At 28.1% G+C, this 21,627-nt stretch overlaps 2 protein-coding genes, 2 non-coding genes and 1 pseudogene across 4 annotated transcripts; all 5 read right to left on the bottom strand.

Moving 5' to 3' along the window:
- Positions 1-2,643: 2,643 nt before the first annotated feature.
- Positions 2,644-4,578, bottom strand: LOC114399898 (AAA-ATPase At3g28580-like). The gene has a single exon (XM_028362118.1). The coding sequence runs from the start codon at positions 4,395-4,397 to the stop codon at positions 2,832-2,834; it is 1,566 nt and encodes a 521-aa protein (XP_028217919.1). The 5' UTR covers positions 4,398-4,578; the 3' UTR covers positions 2,644-2,831.
- A 4,675-nt stretch (positions 4,579-9,253) lies between these two features.
- Positions 9,254-10,828, bottom strand: LOC114399267 (thaumatin-like protein). The gene is made up of 2 exons (XM_028361420.1): positions 10,695-10,828; positions 9,254-10,141 (listed from the first exon to the last, which is right to left on the bottom strand). Exons 1-2 carry the CDS (start codon positions 10,756-10,758, stop codon positions 9,423-9,425), a joined length of 783 nt encoding a protein of 260 aa, XP_028217221.1. The 5' UTR covers positions 10,759-10,828; the 3' UTR covers positions 9,254-9,422.
- Positions 10,829-13,458: 2,630 nt separating this feature from the next.
- Positions 13,459-13,551, bottom strand: LOC114401068. The gene has a single exon (XR_003664183.1). It is a non-coding gene; the product is annotated as a small nucleolar RNA R64/Z200 family (small nucleolar RNA).
- A 2,473-nt stretch (positions 13,552-16,024) lies between these two features.
- LOC114401080 lies at positions 16,025-16,123 on the bottom strand (annotated as a pseudogene).
- Positions 16,124-21,246: 5,123 nt separating this feature from the next.
- Positions 21,247-21,339, bottom strand: LOC114401071. Its single transcript, XR_003664186.1, has one exon. It is a non-coding gene; the product is annotated as a small nucleolar RNA R64/Z200 family (small nucleolar RNA).
- Positions 21,340-21,627: the final 288 nt, after the last annotated feature.

Genomic DNA, 21,627 nt, shown 5'->3' with positions numbered 1-21,627 from the left:
AATTAATCTTTATCTAAAAACTTAATTAATCGTCACATTTTTTTCAGATTCGAATCCAAAATATTACTTAAAGTTCAAATTTAATACATTCAAATCAATGACTTACTTGTTGATTGATTAGTTTTTTTTCCCATAAGAATTAAAGTAAGTGTAAGAGAATTTATAATGCTCACACAAGTAATTGCTCAACCAAGGTAAACCCGGTTGTTGCACGCTGATTAGTTTATTTCTATATTTCACAATTCACATCCTGAATTAATTTCAATCCTCTCTTCCAAATTAAAGCACTGTAATTTCGTGACCAGGCGTGTATGTTGGACAAGCATATATATATATATATATATATATTAATTTTATGAATGTTATATGATAAAGTTGAGTGGCATGTTTGTCTACATCCTCAAACGTCGGCAATAAAAGTAGAAGCCAAGCTTGTGTGTGGTTGATGCGTACGAAATTGTTAAAACAACACCGACTACACTACAGGTTCCTTAATCAATCATCGGATAAGAAGATAAAAGAGAAAAAATAAATATTTGGTTAGGTATCCTAATTTTGACTTTCATATGCTACACAGTTTCCATTTTGGTTGGTCCTTATAAAGGTTGAAAGGTTACCGGATAAGATGAAATCAGACTTATTTAGCTTTTTTAAGAAAAAAAAAAAGTTAGGCTTATTTATGTTTTGTTTAGGGTGCACACAACGAAACAAAATTGAATGACAAGAGGTGTTGTTTTTCTTGGTTTCGTCTTTTTTAATAGAACCAACATAATACAGTTGCAAGACACGTTGGTGCAAAACAAGTTAACAAGATCAGTAGCTTTTGACCATTGATTTTGAAGTTAGTTGTGTTTTGTAAACTCTGTTTTCCTTAATCAGTAGGCTTGACCATTGATTTTGATGGTAGTTGTGTAATGTGCACTCTGTTTTCCTTAAATCAATAGCTTGACCATTGATTTTGCTTTATAAATTTTGTTTTAGAGTCTTATATATGTATGATTGGTTGAGGTATGTGGTTCGTCTGGCACAGGAAGGTTGTGATGAGATCAAGTGAGTTGTTGGCATCCAAGAATATTGACACAGAATTGAGATTTGAAATGCTGTAAGAAATCATTAATTGAACAAATTTGTTGCAAGATTATTTATCATTAATTGCACAAATTTGTTGGTCCTTTAAACCAGCATATCTTGCATGATTGTATTGTTGTAATTATGTAATTGTTGTATCAATTCTATTTGAATGTGAACACACATTTTTCTGAATTTGACATTTCCTACCCCAATTATAAGATCAATTTTCAGCTGGAAGAACAAAGCAACACTGAAAGGGTTAAAAAAATTAAAATAATCGAGTCTTCATTTCAGAATATCGTTAGGCAACTAAAATTGGATGCATTTGCAGGTGAACAATAAAATTGATGGATGCATGGTATTACACATTAGGTACTGTTTTAATTAGATTTCCCAACATCCATCCTCAAGGTAGTATGCATATATGTCAATCACATCTAACTTATTTCAGAGTTCATAAAAAGGGCTCAGCCTCCAGATTGAGTAAATAAGATCATCACTCCACTGAACACCAAACCCGACAAAAAAAATTACAACCAACTTTCTCCTTACAAGGCTCAAATTTCCCCACTTTAGGTGCAATCTATCTAAATTGCATTTTGGTTGTCATTAAACAAGCTGAACAAGCTTATTGTGAATATTGTTTCTTAAAGATAGGTTTTTATCCCAACAAATGTTAGCCTGATGGCATTTGATCATGAAACTTAATAGAATAAGCTAAAAAGAGTTTATTTTGATAAGCTCTTTAAAATACTTCCCAAGTTATATTAAAAAGTTTCTTCAATTTTTAAGGTCAGGTAAAAGAACAACCCAGATAGGTATAATCAAATGTATCTCTCTAGACAATGCATCCCTTCAGTACTGTTAATACAAACTCCATCATCAGCCTCTTGAAGCATGCCAACTTCATTGACCCCATCACGGATAAATAATGTTGTCTTCCCTGTTTCCAATTTCATCAAATTTGTAACCTGCATATTTTATTTCTTTTTTCAGAGAATTTTAAAACATAATGTGAGAAGTATGAAGTAAGAAGAAAGAAGGACTAGTGAAAGCTTCAAAAGAAATTTACCCAAGAAGCTAAAGGTAGATGATGCCACCATAACTCCCTATGAGGGAGTACTTTTTACAGAATGGATGCCGCATGCCAGAACTTTTGCTATTTAACTGGCTTCACGATTTTTCTAGTGTCCTAAATGTAAGAAACACATTTGGTTGGAATTTAATTTCAATAGTGGGTATTGATAATAGAAATCTTGCTTGTAAAACAGAATAATCTTTAGGATAGTATAAATCTTACTTGGTCATTTCCATTTTAAATCATCTTAGAAAATGTTTTGATTAAATCAGAACATTTCATTATAATAGATGCTTGGATTAAGCACAAGTTTTGCCCCAACTCAAGTGCATTTTTTTTTTCAAGTTGTTAGCTTCCATTAAAACACAATTCTATCATGAACCAATCATTATCCTATGTACCACGGTGGCACAAGCTGAAATGAAATGAGGATGTCAATTCAATGTGTTACTCTAAGAAACACTGGAAATATCAGAAGACAAAGAAAACAGAAATTGCACAAGACTACAAGGTTAATTAACTTTTATTTAGCCAAGAAACTACATTGGGCAAATTGTTACATATTGCAAATGACCAAATCCTAGTAGTGATAGTATAATGCAGCAACAACCAACTAAGAGCAAATCTAACTGGTTGGCTCAATAACAGATTGCTATTTTCCTAGAAACATTTCCATTTCCCCTCAATGAAAACCATTTTCCTTCACATCCTCCCCAGTTTTTCCTTTGTGTTTTTCCTCCATCTGAGTAGACTCTTCCTTCACTTTCTCCTCCTTCAACCGTGCTTCTTCTTCTTCTTCTGCCTTTTTCCTTGCTTTTTCCTCCTTGGCCTCTTCAAGAGCCTTAATCAATTTGTGCAGGCAAATCTCCACATCTTCATCCACAGACTTTGGCATCAGATTCTCAGCAACATCAGCCGGGGACATATCTGTTTCTTCCAACAATCCCCCAATTGCACCAAACAAATGATGAGACTCAACATCCAAGTAGTTCTTGGCCAGCACCTTGAATGCATCATAGCAACAATAAGACATCTCTATGTGCTTATCCATCCTCCCTCTCCTAATCAAAGCAGGGTCAAGTTTCTCCACATAATTCGTCGTGAAAACAATGATCCTCTCACCTCCACAAGCAGACCAAATCCCATCTATAAAATTCAACAACCCAGACAGAGTCACCTTACTACTCTTGCTACTCTCCTCCTCATTTCTCCTCATAGGATCTTTTTGTTCTTCATCCTCATTCTCTTCCTTTTTCTTCTTCCTCTGGCCGGTAAGATCGAGTGAGCAATCAATGTCCTCAATCACCGTGATAGACTTACTCGGAGTCTCAATCAACAGCTTCCTTAGCTCAGTGTTGTCCTTCACCGCGGTTAACTCAAGATCATACACATCATAGTTCATGAAATTAGCAATAGCAGCAATCATGGTAGACTTACCAGTCCCCGGAGGACCGTACAAAAGATAGCCACGCTTCCAAGCTTTACCTATCTTTGCATAATAATCCTTTCCCTTCTTAAACTTCACAAGGTCTTTAAGTATATCCTCCTTCTTTCTCCGATCCATAGCGAGTGTTTCAAAAGTGGCAGGGTGCTCAAACACAATGTGGCTCCACTTTGATTGCTTGTAACCATACCAACCACTACTAGGATTGTTGGTGTAAAGCTTCAACTGTCTGTTTCTCATCTCAATATCCTTTCCCTCATCCAAAACATGCTTTATGTAAGACATGGTGACAATATCACGGTGGCGCTTATGGAATGTTAGCTTGTAGAACCTTTTCTCGTCTGAGGAACCGTAATAAGAAAAAGGGTTGTATCTTTGTGGATTGTTGCTTACTTTGTTTGCACTCCACCATAGTTTGATGCCATGAAACTCGTCAGTTATCTCTTCGTTGTCATCCATGCTGAGGACAAGAGGGGTTTGGCTATCATTCACAACTTCAGCTTTGAGCCTTTTGGCTCTCTGGGATGAGTTTGCACTCAGGTAGGTTTGGATGGCTGTGTATGCTTCACTCTTCTTCAGTCGTTCCCCTGAGAACTCAGGGAAGCTTATTTGGATGTAAGGGTTGAAATGGTTGGTGAGTTTTTGAGTATAGGCTTGAAGTTTTTCACGCAAGTGTGGAGGGAAGAAGCGCTCAAAGATTGTGTACATGAACACAATAGTGGCCATTAGTGACCCCATTTGTGCCCATAGTTCCTTCATCGTTTCTACCAGATCGATCTTCTGTGTGTGATCACGAACGCTCATGCTCTTGCTTTTCTCTCATTTTATACATCATGTGCTCTTTCTTACCAAGTTCCTCTCAAAGAAAAGTCAACCTGAATATAACGTGTGTTCTTTCCTGCCATGTTCCTTCCAGAGAAAGAAAAACCAAACAAGAAAACCTTTTCACATGGGAATAAATTCTGTTTTTTCTTTTGGGTTTCAACCCTTAATACACATCGAATAATAATTTTATTAGATTTATTTGATATGTATAAAAAAGATAAATTTACCAACAACAACAACAACAACATTTGACACAATTTGTAATAACTTATGTTCTTAACTAAATGATAAAAGCTATAAAAAAAAATCACAGTCCTTTATTTGAAAAATAATAAACCAAATGGTATTAAAAAGATTTCCCCTTTAGCAGCCACCTTCAATTGATGGCGTTGGGGTTTCTTAGAAAAGAAGTTTAGATTAGGGTTTAGACGGTGCAAAATGTCATAGCCACTTTTTTCAGGCATTGGTACTTTCCCCGTTTTGTCATATGCTACAACTGGCCTTTTTGGACGTTACATTACATTACGTGATAAATAAAAGACGTGTTCATCACAACGACTTCATTGCCTCGTGACAAAAGAAGTGTCCATACAAAAAATTATATATATATATATTTTCGATGAATCCGGAGATCTTTTCTCTAAAAATTAATGGCTTATTTTTTATATTAAAACTCATTTAAGAGAATAACTTCCTTTAATAAATATTTTTTTCATAAATACAAATCATCAAAAATTAAACACCTACTCGTATACTTAAGAAAACTATAATATTATTATATGTTATACACTTTAATACAGTAAATATTATTTAAAGAATAATATTTATCAATAAAGAATAAGAATAATATTTATCAATAAAAAAGATAAATATATAATAAGTTTAAAATGATTTTTTTATTAAATATTAATTTCACCATAAACCATATTGACTTAAATTAAAATATAAACTTAAATAATCTCACTTTTTAAAAAAAATGCTGATTTACTTTTCTAATAAATTAAACAATATAACACATTTTAATTAGATTTTATTTAATAGTAAGATATGAAACCAATGTAAGCTTAATATCTTTATAATTTAATTCGATTTGAATAAATTGAACATATAAACACCGCAAGTTAAACCGAAATATATAATTTTTGATGAGTTGAATAATTTATAGTATAAAAAAACCTATACATTATTTATTAATTAAAAAATACTGTTAACATAAACTTTAAAATAATTATTGTAAAAATTAATTCACTATATATTATAGTTTATAATTGAATAATAATATTTACTTTATTAAAGTGTATAACATATAATAATATTATAGTTTTCTTAAGTATACGAGTAGGTGTTTAATTTTTACAGTAAAAATTAAATATAATTATTTAATTTTTTAAGTGAATATTTTTATTTAAAATTTGAATTTTTTAGGTGAATATTTAATTTACTTAACATATTTTTTAGGTGAATATTTTTATTTAAAATATGAATTTTCTAATATAATTATTTTTAATATAATTATTCAATTTTAGGTGAATATTTTTGTTTAATTTTAGGTGAATAATTTTTAATATAATTATTTAATTATTTTTGTTTTATTATTAAATTTACTTAACATATTTTTTAGGTGAATATTTTTATTTAAAATCTGAATTTTCCAATATAATTATTTTTAATATAATTATATTACTAAATATAATTAGTTTGTTTAAGTCATTAGATTTAATTAAAAATGAGAAGACTTTTTATTTAACAACTTATTTATACAATAACATTATATTGCATTATCAATAAAATACTTAAACAATTACACTTGGTTAAGGAAAAAAACTTAAGATGAAAATATGTTAGGACAATTGTTTCTGTTATAACTATGTTGCCGGCAAATTTCACATTTTTTTTTTACTTTTCTGTTCATTTTTTTAGGTCCATCCTAGCGAGATGAAACGGGACGACCATTTGTCATCTTTTTTCTCCTTGGACCAAGACCCTACTGATAATCTCGTTCATATTCTTGTCACATTGATTTGGTGGCAGCATCTTTAAACATATTTTTAATATATTTTTATTATAAAAAATAACTCATATTTAGCCGTTATCAGTATCTTTTGGATATTTTAATCTTTTCTTTTCTTTTCATATATGCAAGTCATAAATAATAAAAATATCAATTCTTATCACTTAAGCTAAAAATAGTTGTTAAATAAATATTTTTAAAGATATTTTTAATATATTTTTATTTAAAGATATTTTCAATATAGCTGTTACTACTCTTTGAAATTTTATATCTATTGTATAAGATAGATGTATCAATTATTTTTTTACTTTTACTTTATTTTAATACTACTAACTAATTTTCTTATTTTTTTAATTAACGAACATAACAAAAAAATATCAATAGCACATAAATTTAACTACAAAAATAAATACAAAGTAACTAAAAAATTGTACTCTAATTTTATCCAATTTTTTTATTTGTCTTTATCTGTATATAATATAATATTTATATTTTATAATATTTTATATTAAAAAACAAAAAGGAGAGAGAAAGTTTAAATATATTAGGAATTAAATTGTAAAACAATGTAGATCAAGAAAAAATAAGAGAAGGTGTATTTATGAAAAATATTATACTTGGCGTATACGTTTTTTCCTCCTTCACTTTATGTGTTGCTATTTAATTGATCGAGAGCATTTGCATAGTATACATAATATACTTACACTTTTTCTACACACAAATTACCCATTGATTGCTACCTACCTATTCGATCAATTGATCCATTTGATTGTTGCATGCAGAGCGAGTACTAGTTTTCTTTAGAGAGTTTTTACTTGCACCTAGGAGAAACAGGCTGTGCATACTTGGTAATTAATTGCGAGTTTTTACTTTATTTTAATTTCAATTCATAAAACTACAATATACAATTACTTTTGCTTCTTAATTATCAATCATTTCATTACTTTATACATGCATCAAAAAATCAAAGGCGGTAATAATTTTGTATTGTTCAATTTGAACATTTTCATCTTCTATTTTTTTTAATCCGTAGAGTGAGTTGCAAGAAACTAACACCTAAAACTGACACCCCCCATTAGTACATTTCAGTCCTTATAAATACAATTATAAATACAACATCCCATTAATTCATTAAACACAGAACATTAGAACTATAGAATCTCTGTGAAAGATGGAGAATGCAGAAACATGGTCACAGCTAGCTAGGCTCACTTATTGCTAGCATTATGTTTGTATATGCCATGTATGAGCAATTCTTCCCACACCATCTTCGTACCTATGTCAAAAAATACACACAAAAACTCACAGGCCTCACATACCCTTATATCCAAGTTTCTTTCCCTGAGTTCTCTGGAGGGGAAAACCTAAAGGAAAGTGAAGCATACACTGTTATTCAAACCTACCTTAGTGCAAACTCATCCCAAAAAGCCAAAAGGCAAAGCTGAAGTGGTGAAGGATAGCCAGACCCCATTAGTCTTCAGCATGGACGACAACGAAAAGATAACAGGTGAATTCTAAGGCGTCGAGCAGTGTTGGAGTGCAAAGTTGCAAAATCCAAAACTACAAAACACGGACTCCGACACCAAACACAACACGAACACTTTGACACGGTTAGTATAAAAAAATCTACAAATGGGGACACTGCATACACACATAAACGTAAAAACTCTAATAAAATGAAATATGAATAACATATAACAATATTTAAATTAATGGTATATTCATCTTCTTAACAAAATGCCTATGTTTTTTCAAGTCTATAAATTATATGAAGGTGACAACTTAAGTGTTAAAGTCAATAATTTTTTTAAGAAAAAAAATTATACACCTAATAAGAAGTGTCAGATAAGTATCGGTGTTGGAACCGTGTCTAACACAACAAAGTCTCTGTGCTTCATAACTCCCAAAGACAGTCAATTTCAAGGCACCCTACTTACTATACTAAATTTGGGAAGGCTTGGAAGAGGGGATACTTACTATATGGCCCTCCAAGAACCGGGAAGTCCACCATGATAGTTGCTATTGCTAATTACTTAAACTATTACGTGTATGATCTTGAACTCACAACAGTGAAGAAAAATACCAAACTAAGGAGGTTGTTGGTTGAAACATCAAGCAAGTCTATTGTAGTGATTGAGGACATTGATTGCTCTCTTGATCTCACCGGCCAAAGGAAGAATGAAGAAGATGAGGATATGGATACGGATGAGGAGGAACACAATAATTCTGTTAAGAAATGTGGAGAAGAAGGGAGGAGAAAATTAAGCAAGATGACTCTATCAGCATTGTTGAATTTCACCGATGGGATTTGGTCGGCTCTCATTAGGAGAGGGAGGATGGACAAGCACACAGAAATGTCATTTGTTGAAGATTATGATGTCTAAGTCATTTGTAGAAGATTCTGAGACTTGCTTGAAGAATCTGGTTATGTCTCTTGAGGAGGCCAAGAAGAAAGTTAAAGAGAAAGAGGTTAATGATAATGGAAAATCTGGTGAAGGGGTGTACGAGAATGGCACCGTCCATTAGTTTAGATTAAGTTCAATTGTATCTCATTCTTGGTAAATCAATGTTTGAATTGTATTTTCTGCTGTTCAAATATAGTTTTAATGGCTTGTCCTTGGCTTCTAAAGTAATAAATTGAATTCACACGGTTATTATGACTTATGAGAGATTAAAAAGCCATTTTATTGTTATTATTTTTTCATCCATTTTGGATTTGGATTTACTAGCTAGAAAGCTGTTGTTAAATTTATGATATGTGTGCATTTTTCAAGAAACTACAACTAACTAGTGCTAATAAATTAGAAGCTTAGGCATCACTTGGTATCTTTAAGGTATCAAAATAACACGCAATAACCAATACACAACTTTTATAGCAACACATAATATCAAACAGTGAGTGCCTTAAGAATCAAATGCTAATTTGATTCTAGCACCAACTTCCATTCCCACCAACAAATCCATACAGGAACAACAAAGGTGTAAACCACTTTCTACTCAGATTTGTGCTCACCAGCGCCTTCACCCCATCCATAAGGACAAAATGTTATTATAAACTCTGAGGAAGCACAACTCACCAAAGGTGTAGGTGTGTCAAATGCATAGCTAAAATAATTAGGACAAGCATCCTTAAATATCTTAGAGTACACACTTGGCTTGCACTTCCCCGGACTCCCATATTGATTCCTACAACAGAACTTGTCATTATCAAAGGCCAAACAAGCACTTTTACATGCCACAATTTCTCCCTTGGAATTCAACACCTCAAGCTCAGGTGGGCACAAGCCTTTGAGATCCTTCAAGCACCCTGGAATGTTGCACTTTGGGTTTGTGATCTTTGGGGTGACAGAGACGGGGATGTTGTAGCCATCAACAAGGCTAACATCATAGAAATTCGGGTTTCTTCCTTGGAGTGAAACTTCAACTAGTGTGGCTGGAGGTGTGCCTATGAGTCCATTGCATGCTAGTCTTCCATCACAGTCTCCTGTTTCACAAGCTGGTTTCCAATTTGAAGCAAAATTGCAGCCTGTTCTCGCCCAAATTCTACCATTCCATGTCCATGGTGCTATGACACGTTGGGTTTGGCCTGGAGCAAGGTAGAATCCACCATCTGCTATCACTGGTTGGCCACTGTTTGGTGCAGTTGCTGGCCATATTGGAAAGGGACATTTATTGTGCACATAGAAATTAACTTGATGCGCCTCTGCTTTTCCTGCATATATGATTTTCATGGTTTGCAATTTGCAATTTATGTGCATATAAAAAATAACATATGAACTTCTAGTATCAAATAATTCATACTACACAATATCAATCAATCAGAAATCACCCTGGACATGACTTTAAAATATTTTTTTTAAAAATCAATAAACTTGATTATTTGTGATGGATAATAATATAATCGATACTGTAAATAGATATATACACTATTTACTCAAGAAACAACCCAATTCAACTATTAACATTTAAGTTCTATTCAATTAAAAAAAAAAATTGTTGCTGGAACAAGGTTATAAGATCAAAAGAAAACATCATGATATATTAAAATAACAATAAAAATAGAGAAAAAATATTATATACTTACAATGTAAAATATTTTACACATTCATTCAATCGTAACCTATCATATATAATAAATTTATTGACTTTTTAAATAATTATCTTAAAATAATTTAAACATAAATATTTTTTTTTATCGTAGATGTCATAGGAAACAGAAAGTTTGAGAAGTATCAAGTGTTAAGGAAGATTGTGCCATAAATTACCATAGTAAATGGATGAGAAGATTAGGCAGAAGAATGATGCGGCAATATACTTTGGAAGCTGCATTCTGAATCCAACATGCACTTGGTAAAAGATTGTCGGGAAGTGAACATGTAGTAGATGTTGGATATATATGTTGTTGGAGTTTGAAGATTAGGAGAAACAAAGTTTCTTCTTCAATTGTACTCTAAGATTTGATGTGGATAATCTTTACATAAAAGGAACAAATATAATGATGTTGACCCATAAGCGTTGTCTTTGCTTGAAGGGGAGCAAAACAATAGTTAAGCACAACAAAGTTAACACGTGCACACTAGGTTAAGACTGATGAAAACTTGCTTGTTGCTTATTGCTTATTGCCTAATGTTTGTTTAAACGCTACTATAGGCCAAGATAGATTAAGCTTATATTTTATATTTACCACTTTTTTTATATAAAACACTAAGCATTAGTAGTTGAATTTTAAAGAATTTTAAAAAATACCAGTTTAAAATATGTATGTTATAAGCTAAGATCATAAATTATTTCCTTCAATCAATCAAAGATGGTTTATTATCAAACTCCCAAGTATAATCGTGGGACTCTTGTAACTGACTGTGTTCTAACAAAGAAATTATATTCCCATTACATTTCATATCTGCATTCTTCATGTGATAAAAACTAACATCTAATAGACTAGAACCACCTTCCACAATACAGTAAAATTCGCAAAAAGATAACTCAATAGTCACCTATGAAGCCATGCTCCCTGCTTTTTTGAAAGACACGTGAATACAAACATCTGATTTTAACTACAACAACAAATAACTGAAAAGTAAGAATAGTAAATACAATCAGTGAATCACAGTGCTCTTTGGATAAAAAGAAACAGTAAAAATAGAATGACACTCCCTATTCAATTTCAAAAAAAAAAAAAATTAACAAGATGCATGGATTGAATGTTAGTCTCATGGCCAGTCCCAAATGGTAAAGGTGGCTAGGCTACTCCACAAGGCAATGAATGAAATATGAAATTGCTCTGGATTGATTTATGATGGTTAATCATAAAAACTTACAATTGATTAATCATAAAAAATAACAATGATCCATGAATAATATAAAAACCCTCCTCCTTTATCCGGGTTTGGGACCGGCTATGAGACCATATGCGGAATTAAAAACTTTTTTTTTTTTTGTTTACAATGATATAAATATAACTTATAAATTCTGCTAAATTAGCAAAATTCTCAATAAATAAAATCATAAATTCTGCTTAACAGAATTATCAATAAAAATTATTCTGTTTAAGAGAATTATCATAAATTAATAAAGGATAAAATATGTTTGAGATACTTATAAAATTTGAAAAAATATTAAGATTTAATTACAAAATTTGTCCTCCTAATTTTTAAAAATACATAATTTACTAGAAGCATGGCCCTTCAAGTAAAAAAAATACGTTACTACACTCAAGTGATCATTTGAATATTTAGTGTCAAATGTAGTATTAACATAATTTTTATGTGAAAATAATTCAAAATTCAAATTTTTTTTATAATTTATTATATTTTTATAATCTTATATATTATATTTTAAAATATATTATATAAGATTAAATTCTATTTTTACATAAATTATAATATGTATATTTATATAAGTTTTTTATTTTTTATATTATATTTATCTTTTAAAATAATACATGTGATTTAGTGACAATATTTTTTATAATTTAACTCTTTAAAAAAAACTTAGTACCTGATTAAATAAAGTTAAATATAAAAAAATATTATCATTAAATCACATATATAAATATTAAAAAGATAATAAAATATTGTCATTTTATGAAATTATAATTTATGAAAAAAATATATATTAAAGATCAAATTTATATTATATATTTACTTTATAAAATAAGTTTTGAATAGTGTGATAAAAACACATAAGATTATAAAAATATAATATATAAAATAAAAATAAAGCTTATATAAATATACATATTCTAATTTATGTGAAAATAGAATTTAATTTTATATACTATATTTTAAAAGATAATATATAAGATTATAAAAATATAATAAATTAAAAAAAATAAATTTTGAACTATTTTTCCATAAAACTTATATTAATATTATATTTTACATCAAATATTTTAAATGAACACTTGATGTAGTGGTAAAAAAACATGCAACTTACTTCAAGGACCATGGCAAAAATATGGGGACGAATTTTGCAATTAAGACAAATATTAATTTCTTTCTCATAAAAGTTTTCATATTAATTTATTTCTTATAAAAATAAAACATATTTTTTGCTAGTCTTAATGAAAATGAAAACTCCATTATATAATAACATTATATAATAATCTAATGTGACTAACAAATTTACACGTGTAATTTAATAAAAATGAATTAAACAATTTATATGTATAAAATTTGATTAAAGATGAATCAAACTTTATCTTTTCCTTAATTTCATTAAAATGTGTGACAAAATCCTCAAAAGGACATGAAAAATTATAATTTTTTTAGACTTTTAACCAAATTGTTTAATTCATTTAAAATCAAATTACATGTATAAATTTGTTAGTTACATCAAGTTATTATCTAATGTAACTATCAGTAAGAATTAACCAAAATATGCTTTAGTGTAAGAATACTAAATTAATAAAATAATATTTATGAGAACTAAAGTAATATTTTTCAAATTTTACAGAACCACAAACATATTTACATACCCATCAATAAATTATAAGTTCTTCCAAATAAAAGAATTATAAATAAATTAGAAATTCTGCTAAGTACCATAATTTTCATTCATATTGATCTGAAAACCTCTTAAGTCTGACATGTGAATTTGATTCTGAAATGGTCTCTGCAGAACAAAAACAAAAATCAAAACATAAAAAGATTAGCACAAGATTTCAATTTCTATTGAAAAATACCTAAAGAAACAATATTTCTTAAAACATACATAACAACACATACTGCAACAAAGGCAGAATATCACTGAGACAAAGCCACCTTAAATTCAACTAAGAAATCAAGAAATTCAAGAAATAATAACAATAAAAATTTCATAATTTGATATAAAGAAATACAACTATACAAGAGGTAAAAATAAAGATTCAAGGAAAAGAGAACAAAGGCGTATACGGCGATAAAAATTCAAGGAAAACCAAACTAAAAGATGAAGAAATTCAGGAAATTAAAATTATAAAATATTATCTGCGATTTGATTCAGAGACACAGACCAATGTAAACATACTCATCTCTAATCGTTGCTTCATTTAGTTGCAGTTTTTTTCTCATCAAATGATCGATATACCAAAAGAAAAATGCCAGAAGAAACAAAATATTATTTAAGTTTCACATGAAGAAGAAGAAGAAAATAAAATTTCTGAAGAAAGTAACAGAGAAAGAACCTGACATAATCGAATAACCGAAACCCGGTGTTGATGGAAGAGGCACACGATACAATCACTCGCAGCTCCTTTTTATTTATAAGAAACACAGTACTCTAACAACAACAATTTCTAATTAATTAAAATAAAATCTTAAATTATGATAAAACGTTATTGGGTCCAGCCCAATCGAATAGACTTACTTAAAATGAAGGAAACGCCTTAAATTTGTTTCTGCAAAAAAAAAAACATTTTTTTAATAATCTACAATTAAATCACAGTTCAAAAATACTAACACAAACTTCGTGCCTTTCCAGTTTTTTTTTAAAACAAATTAAATTCCAACGAAATATATACTCTACTGCCTTACCAAATAAATTCCAACTAATTACAAACATTATTGGGCTTGGCTTGCATATTAGGTGCAATTGTAAAAATTCAAATTTAACATCTAATTAAAGTATCAATTTTTTTTTTTTACTTGACATTAAAGGGACTAAAATGACATAATAATTTAGGGGATCATCTTTTTCTCCATTCACCCCTAAAGCCCCTCTCATTCATTATTGGAACACACGCATCTTAAACCAAAATCCCAAACCCTTCACTCTCAAAAACTACTCCAACGGTCTAAACGCAAACAACGTGTTTGAATGATATAGTGCCGGTTCAACAACGCTGGTTCAACACAAGAAGATCAAATGCACTGAAAAATAAAACCCTTACCTCTACTAGAAAGCATCGATTGCGTCAATCAACATTGGAGGGTGACGATGATCGACGTGGAACATACAAAAGCACTAATTGCGTCAATGAATAGTGAAGGGTGACGAATAACAACAACCACCACTACTGGGAGAGCGATGATCGACATGAACCTAGCACAGGAACATTATCCTTCAACCATAGGAGGGAGAAAATGGTGAGAGAGAATTCATCACGTTTTCAATTAGACTTAAAACTATTAGAGATCAATTTGACACTATATACAAAAATTGACTCTTCATTTTCCAATATAACATTTAAAATTATGTCATATTAGTCCCTAGATGTGACATTGCTTATTTTTCAATTACGCTTGCCACGTGTGCGTCCAGGTGACACTTAACCTGCCACATCACATATTTACTAACGGTATTAAAAGACTATTAACGGCAGAAACTAACGTAATAAACGGAATGTAAAGTTGAGGATCATTTTGATATTTTTTAAATCTCAGGAACCAATTGACAGCACCTCCAAAAGTGAGGGACTAATTTGATATTTTACTCGTTAGTTAAATAGACTAAACAATCCTCCACCCAATAACATTACTCACCTTATCCCCATAATAATTTTGTAAAGAGCCTCAGCATGATTTAAGGAGTAAAAATTACACATTCATGTAAAATTTGCAAAAAGAACTCAATTGATCTTGCTCACATGACAATGAATTAAGGAGTAATAAAAAAGAAGAGTAATCAAAAAGATAAAACTTTGAAGAAATTACACTCACATTAACTTAGCCCTAGTTTCTAAAATCATATTTCTCTTACCTCTCATAATAATTCTGGATCGACAAACTCATCCCACAAACTGAATGCTAGATTTCACCCCATTACTTATACGCCATCATAACGTATTAAACATGCAATGATTTGTTGGTGATTGAAACTTAGAAAGCCCTCCTTTGGAGGATAAACATGTATTAAAACAAATGCAACAATAAGAAACCATAAAAGTACCACCAAGAATAATATTATAACTCATTTTAAGATCTTAAATAATTTTTTATGAGTTCCACAATATCAGATTTAAAATCTCACATTTTTTGTTGTTCTAATCCTAAATCTTAAATCTCACACTTTTTTGCTTCTAATGTTAAAACTTATTTTAAAGACGTAAACCTCTCTCCTGTAAATCCCACAACGAACAGAGCTGATTTTTAAACTGTACATGACGTCCATATTAAAGAAATTGGTTCATACAAATGTGAACAAATCTATTCCCAGACCTTGCAATGGTGAAGGTCTCATGGAGCTGGGATTATAATTTATCATCATTGACCACATAATAAAGACATTAAACTATAAATTGGAAACGAACATTAACCAATGGAGATAGATATCATTTGAACGTGGATAACTGAAAATTGTTAGTAAGGAGGATTAAATATGTTTAATCCCTAAAATGTAAATCATATTTTAGTGCTCCAATTTTAATGTTATCATTTAGTACCTGAAACAGATAAAACATTCTTGTTAGCCAATGTACAAATTGTGAAACAAACAAGAAATATAAGATTCACAATTTTAGACATTTTTACGACCAAAATTCAATTATTTCTGTGTGGTGGAGATGCTTACTATAGGGCATGTCCAATGGCTTGAATGCATTGTAATTTATGAATGTAAACAAAAAAAATATAGGAGTTAACTGGATAGAGATGCTTTTATAGGGATTTTTTGTGTAGTTATTGGGTTTTTTTTTCCTCTTTTGATGAGTATCCTTAATTTAAGTGAAATAGTTTATAGAATATATGCTTCCAAGTGAAAGAATATATATATATATATATATATATATATATATATATATATATATATATTAAAATTGATTTTTTTTATAAAAAAACTTACGTGTTACTTTAGAAATATTTTTTTTTTCATTTACTGAAATTTTTTTAGCTTCTTCAATTTTTTTATAATTATTTATCATCCTTAAGTCTCTTTTAAAAAACTAATAAAAATAACTAATTTTAAATTAATGTATTCAGAGTGAAATAAACGATGAACAAATAAATTAAAAGAAACAATAAAACAAGATGAACTAAAACAAATAATAAAATTAACATATATAATATATTAATTTCAACCCATAAAAATACCATAATACAAACCAATACTTTTAGGCAATTGCTTCGGGCACCCAACAATTTTGTTGGGACACAGCAGTTTTTGAAAATGTTGAAAATATCCTTATGAGTATTTTTTATTACAAATAAGGAAGTTTGGTTTTATATTTATAGAGCGCCTTTTTTTTTTGCAAAATCTCACACCCTTAGTAAGTTGTTTTCGTTAGTCTCATTTTCTGAGCATTTTTTTATCGTACGTGTGTTGTTACGGTAAAGTTGGGTGATTATTCGTTATCAAAGAAGAAGAGGTACGAAAAAAAATTTAAAAACATATGGATTGTCAATTTGTATAACATATCCGTATAACTCATACGAATCATCAATTCGTATGGTCAGATTGGTACTCTGTATGATTCATATGGCTGGATGGTAATCCATATGACCCAAACCGATTGACAATTCGAATATTTCTAAATTTTTTAAAAAAAAATTTAAATCCACATGACCATACAGTGATTAATAATTAAATTTTAAATCTTATATTTTGGTTATAATATTTTTTATAACTACCAAAATCAATATATTTTTAAATTTAATTTCAATCATTATCTTAAACTAATAATTTTATCATATTTTAAAATTTTAAAGTTTGGTTTCAATATTTTTTATAAGTATCAAATTAAATATATTTTTAAATTTGATTTCAATCATTATCTTAAACTAATAATCTTATCATATTTTAAATTTTGGTATCCAAAATTTTTATAACTATCAAATTTGATATATTTTTAAATTTGATTTCATTCATTATCTTAAACTAACAATCTTATCATATTTTAAATTTTTAAATTTTGGTTTTAATATTTTTTATAACTACCAAAGTTAATATATTTTTAGATTTGATTTCAATCGTTATCTTAAACTAAAAAATTTATCATATTTTAAATTTTAAATTTTGGTTTCAATATTTTTTATAACTATCAAATTATATAAATTTTTAAATTTGATTTCAATCATTATCTTAAACTAACAATCTTATCATATTTTAAATTTTAAATTTTGATTTCATAATGTTTTACAACTAACCGATCTATTGTACAATTAAAAATTATGTTTCAATATTTTTATAACAAATTTTAATTATTTAAAATTTTCGTTCAAATATTTTTTGTAACTAAAAAGTATAAATTATTTTTAATTATGATTTAAATATTTTTCATAAGTAACAAATTCAATATCTTTTAAATATTTGTTTCAATTTTTTTTAAAAGTTAAACAAATATAATACAACAATATTGAAAATTAATTCTTTCACGAATCTAATCTTAATTTTAGCAATCTAATCTAATCTAATCTTAGTATTAACTAATATATTTTTTTTATAAATAAAATCAATACTTAACATATAAATCAGAAAAAATTATAAACTTTCACTAACATTACAAAACAATATTACACTAAGAAACAATTTAAATAATAATTGACAAATATATATTTACAATGTAAACAAATTTTTTTTAAAATAAATTTAGAAGAAAAAAATTGAAAAACAAATTATTCAACAAAAAAACAAAAAAAGAAAACCCATATGGTCGAACAGATTGTTGGTCATACGGATGACCAATTTGTATGAATCATACGGATTGTTTGCGACATTGCTTCAAACAACAACATCAAACCAATATTAACAACATCCAGTACGCACGAAGGAAAAAGAAGCACCAACAGAGTGAAACAACACAGGGAAAAGGAAGAAGTAGAACCAAGCAACACGAGAAGTGGAGGAAGAAGACGGAAAAAAGAAGAACCACAATCGCGCGGGAAGTGGAGGAAAGCTATTTTTGAAAGAGTTAAATCATTTTTTAATGGTTGAAAGCTATTTTTGAAAAATGAAAATATAAAATATTTTTTTAAAAATAACTTCTTCCTTTTGCTGTTTAAGAATAAAGGAATTTTCATTAAAAAAATGTTTTACTCTTTTTGCTGACTTCTCAATTTTGGATATAAAACAATTCAAGGTGAACACCAAGAAATAATGTTAATGTCCTTTCACTCTGATCAACATTTAATTTCTCAATTATTGTAGATGAATAATCCTACCAACCAAATATCAAAATAAAAGTACCAAAATAAAATACAACTTACCACTAAGCTTAAAACAAGTCTTAGACAGACTCAATCTCCAATCTGTTTTACAAGTAGAGCTTAATAATCCACAAAGTTAGAACCGAGATTTTCTTTCCTGACGACTTGTTTGTAATATTATAAACTTATTATGAAAAAAGTACATTATAACCACATACGATTATAAATTTAAAATAATACAAGTTAAATAAATTTAAAGAATTTTAAAAAATACCAGTTTAAAAAATGTATGTTATAAGCTAAGATCATAAATTATTTCCTTCAATCAATCAAAGATGGTTTATTATCAAACTCCCAAGTATAATCGTGGGACTCTTGTAACTGACTGTGTTCTAACAAAGAAATTATATTCCCATTACATTTCATATCTGCATTCTTCATGTGATAAAAACTAACATCTCATAGACTAGAACCACCTTCGACAATACAGTAAAATTCATAAAAAAATTAACAAGATGCAAGGATTGAATATTAGTCCTATGATGGTGGTTAGCTACTCCACAAGGCAATGAAATATAAAATTGCTCTGGATTGATTTATGATGGTTAATCATAAAAACTTACAATTGATTGATCATAAAAAATTACAGTGATGCATGAGTAATATAAAAACCCTCCTTCTTTGTCCGGGCTTGGGACCGGCTATGAGACCATAGGCGAAGTTAAAAACTTTTTTTTATAATGATATAAATATAAATTATAAATTCTGCTGACTTAACAAAATTCTCAATAAATAAAATCATAAATTCTGCTTAACAGAATTATCAATAAAAATTGTTTTGTTTAAAAGAATTATCATAACTTAATAAAGGATAAAATATGTTTGAGATACCTATAAAATTTGAAAAATATTAAGGTTTAATTGCTAAATTTGTTTCCCCTATTTTTCAAAAATACATTATTTCCTAGAAGCATGGTCCTTGGAGTAAAAAAATACACTTTTTTACCACTACACCCAAGTGATCATTTGAATATTTAATGTAAAATATAATATTAATATAAGTTTTATGCGAAAATAGTTTAAAATTCATTTTTTTTAATTTATTACATTTTTTAATCTTATATATTATCTTTTAAAATATAATATATAAGATTAAACTCTATTTTCATATAAATTAGAATATATATATATATATAATTTTTTTATATTATATTTATCTTTTAAAATAATATTTATGATTTAGTGACAATATTTTTTTATAATTTAATTCTTTAAAAAAATTTAATACCTGATTAAATAAAATTAAATATAAATAAAAAATACTATTGTAATAAATAACAAGAATATCTTAATATAAATAAAAAAATATTGTCATCAAATCACATATATAAATATTAAAAAGATAATAAAATACTATGATTTTATGAAATTATAATTATGTAAAAAAAATATACATTAAAGATAAAATTTATATTATATATTTATTTTATAAAATAAGTTTTGAATAGTGTAATAAAAATACATAAATAGAATTTAATTTTATATATTATATTTTAAAAGATAATATATAAGATTATAAAAATATAATAAATTAAAAAAAAAAGAAATTTTGAATTTTCAACTATTTTCATGTAAAACTTATATTAATACTATATTTTGTATCAAATATTCAAATGAATAATTGGGTGTAGTAGTAAAATAATATGCATCTTACTTCAAGGACCATGACAAAATATGAGGACAAATTTTACAATTAAGACAAATATTAATTTCCTTCTCATAAAATTTATTCATTATAAAAATAAAATATATTTTTTTGCTAGTCTTAATGACAACTCCATTACATAATAATCTAATGTAACTAACGAATTTGCATGTGTAATTTAATAAAAATGAATTAAAAACTTATAAAATTTGATTAAAGATGAATCAAACTTTATCTTTCCCTTAATTTCTTTAAAATGTAGCACAAAATCCCCAAAAGAGATGAAAAATTATAATTTTTTGAGATTTCTAATCAAATTACACATGTAAATCAGTTAGTCAAGTCAAATTATAATCTAGTCAAATTATAATCTAATGTAGTTATTTGTCAAATCAATTAAAATATGTTTTATTGTTAGAGGACTAAATTAATACAATAAAATTTATGAGGATGAAATTAATATTTTTCAAATTTGACAGGAGCACAAGCATATTTACCATACCCACTAATAAATTATAAGTTCTTCCAAATAAAAGAATCATGAATAAATTAGAAATTCTGCTAAGTACCAGAATTTTCATTCATATTCATCTGAAAAGCTCGGAAGTCTGACATGTGAATTTGATTCTGAAATGGTCCCTGCAGAACCAAAAAAACCAAAATCAAAACACAAAAGGATTAGCGCAAGATTTCAATTTCTATTGAAAAATACCTAAAGAAACAATATTTCTTAAAACATACATAACAACACATACTGCAACAAAGGCAGAATATCACTGAGACAAAGCCACCTTAAATTCAACTAAGAAATCAAGAAATTCAAGAAATAATAACAATAAAAATTTCATAATTTGATATAAAGAAATACAACTATACAAGAAGTAAAAATAAAGATTCAAGGAAAAGAGAACAAAGGCGTATACGGCGATAAAAATT

Source organism: Glycine soja, chromosome 19 (genome assembly GCF_004193775.1).
Source record: "Glycine soja cultivar W05 chromosome 19, ASM419377v2, whole genome shotgun sequence".
Classification (NCBI taxonomy): Eukaryota; Viridiplantae; Streptophyta; class Magnoliopsida; order Fabales; family Fabaceae; genus Glycine; species Glycine soja.
This window is presented reverse-complemented; position numbering and strand designations above follow the sequence as displayed.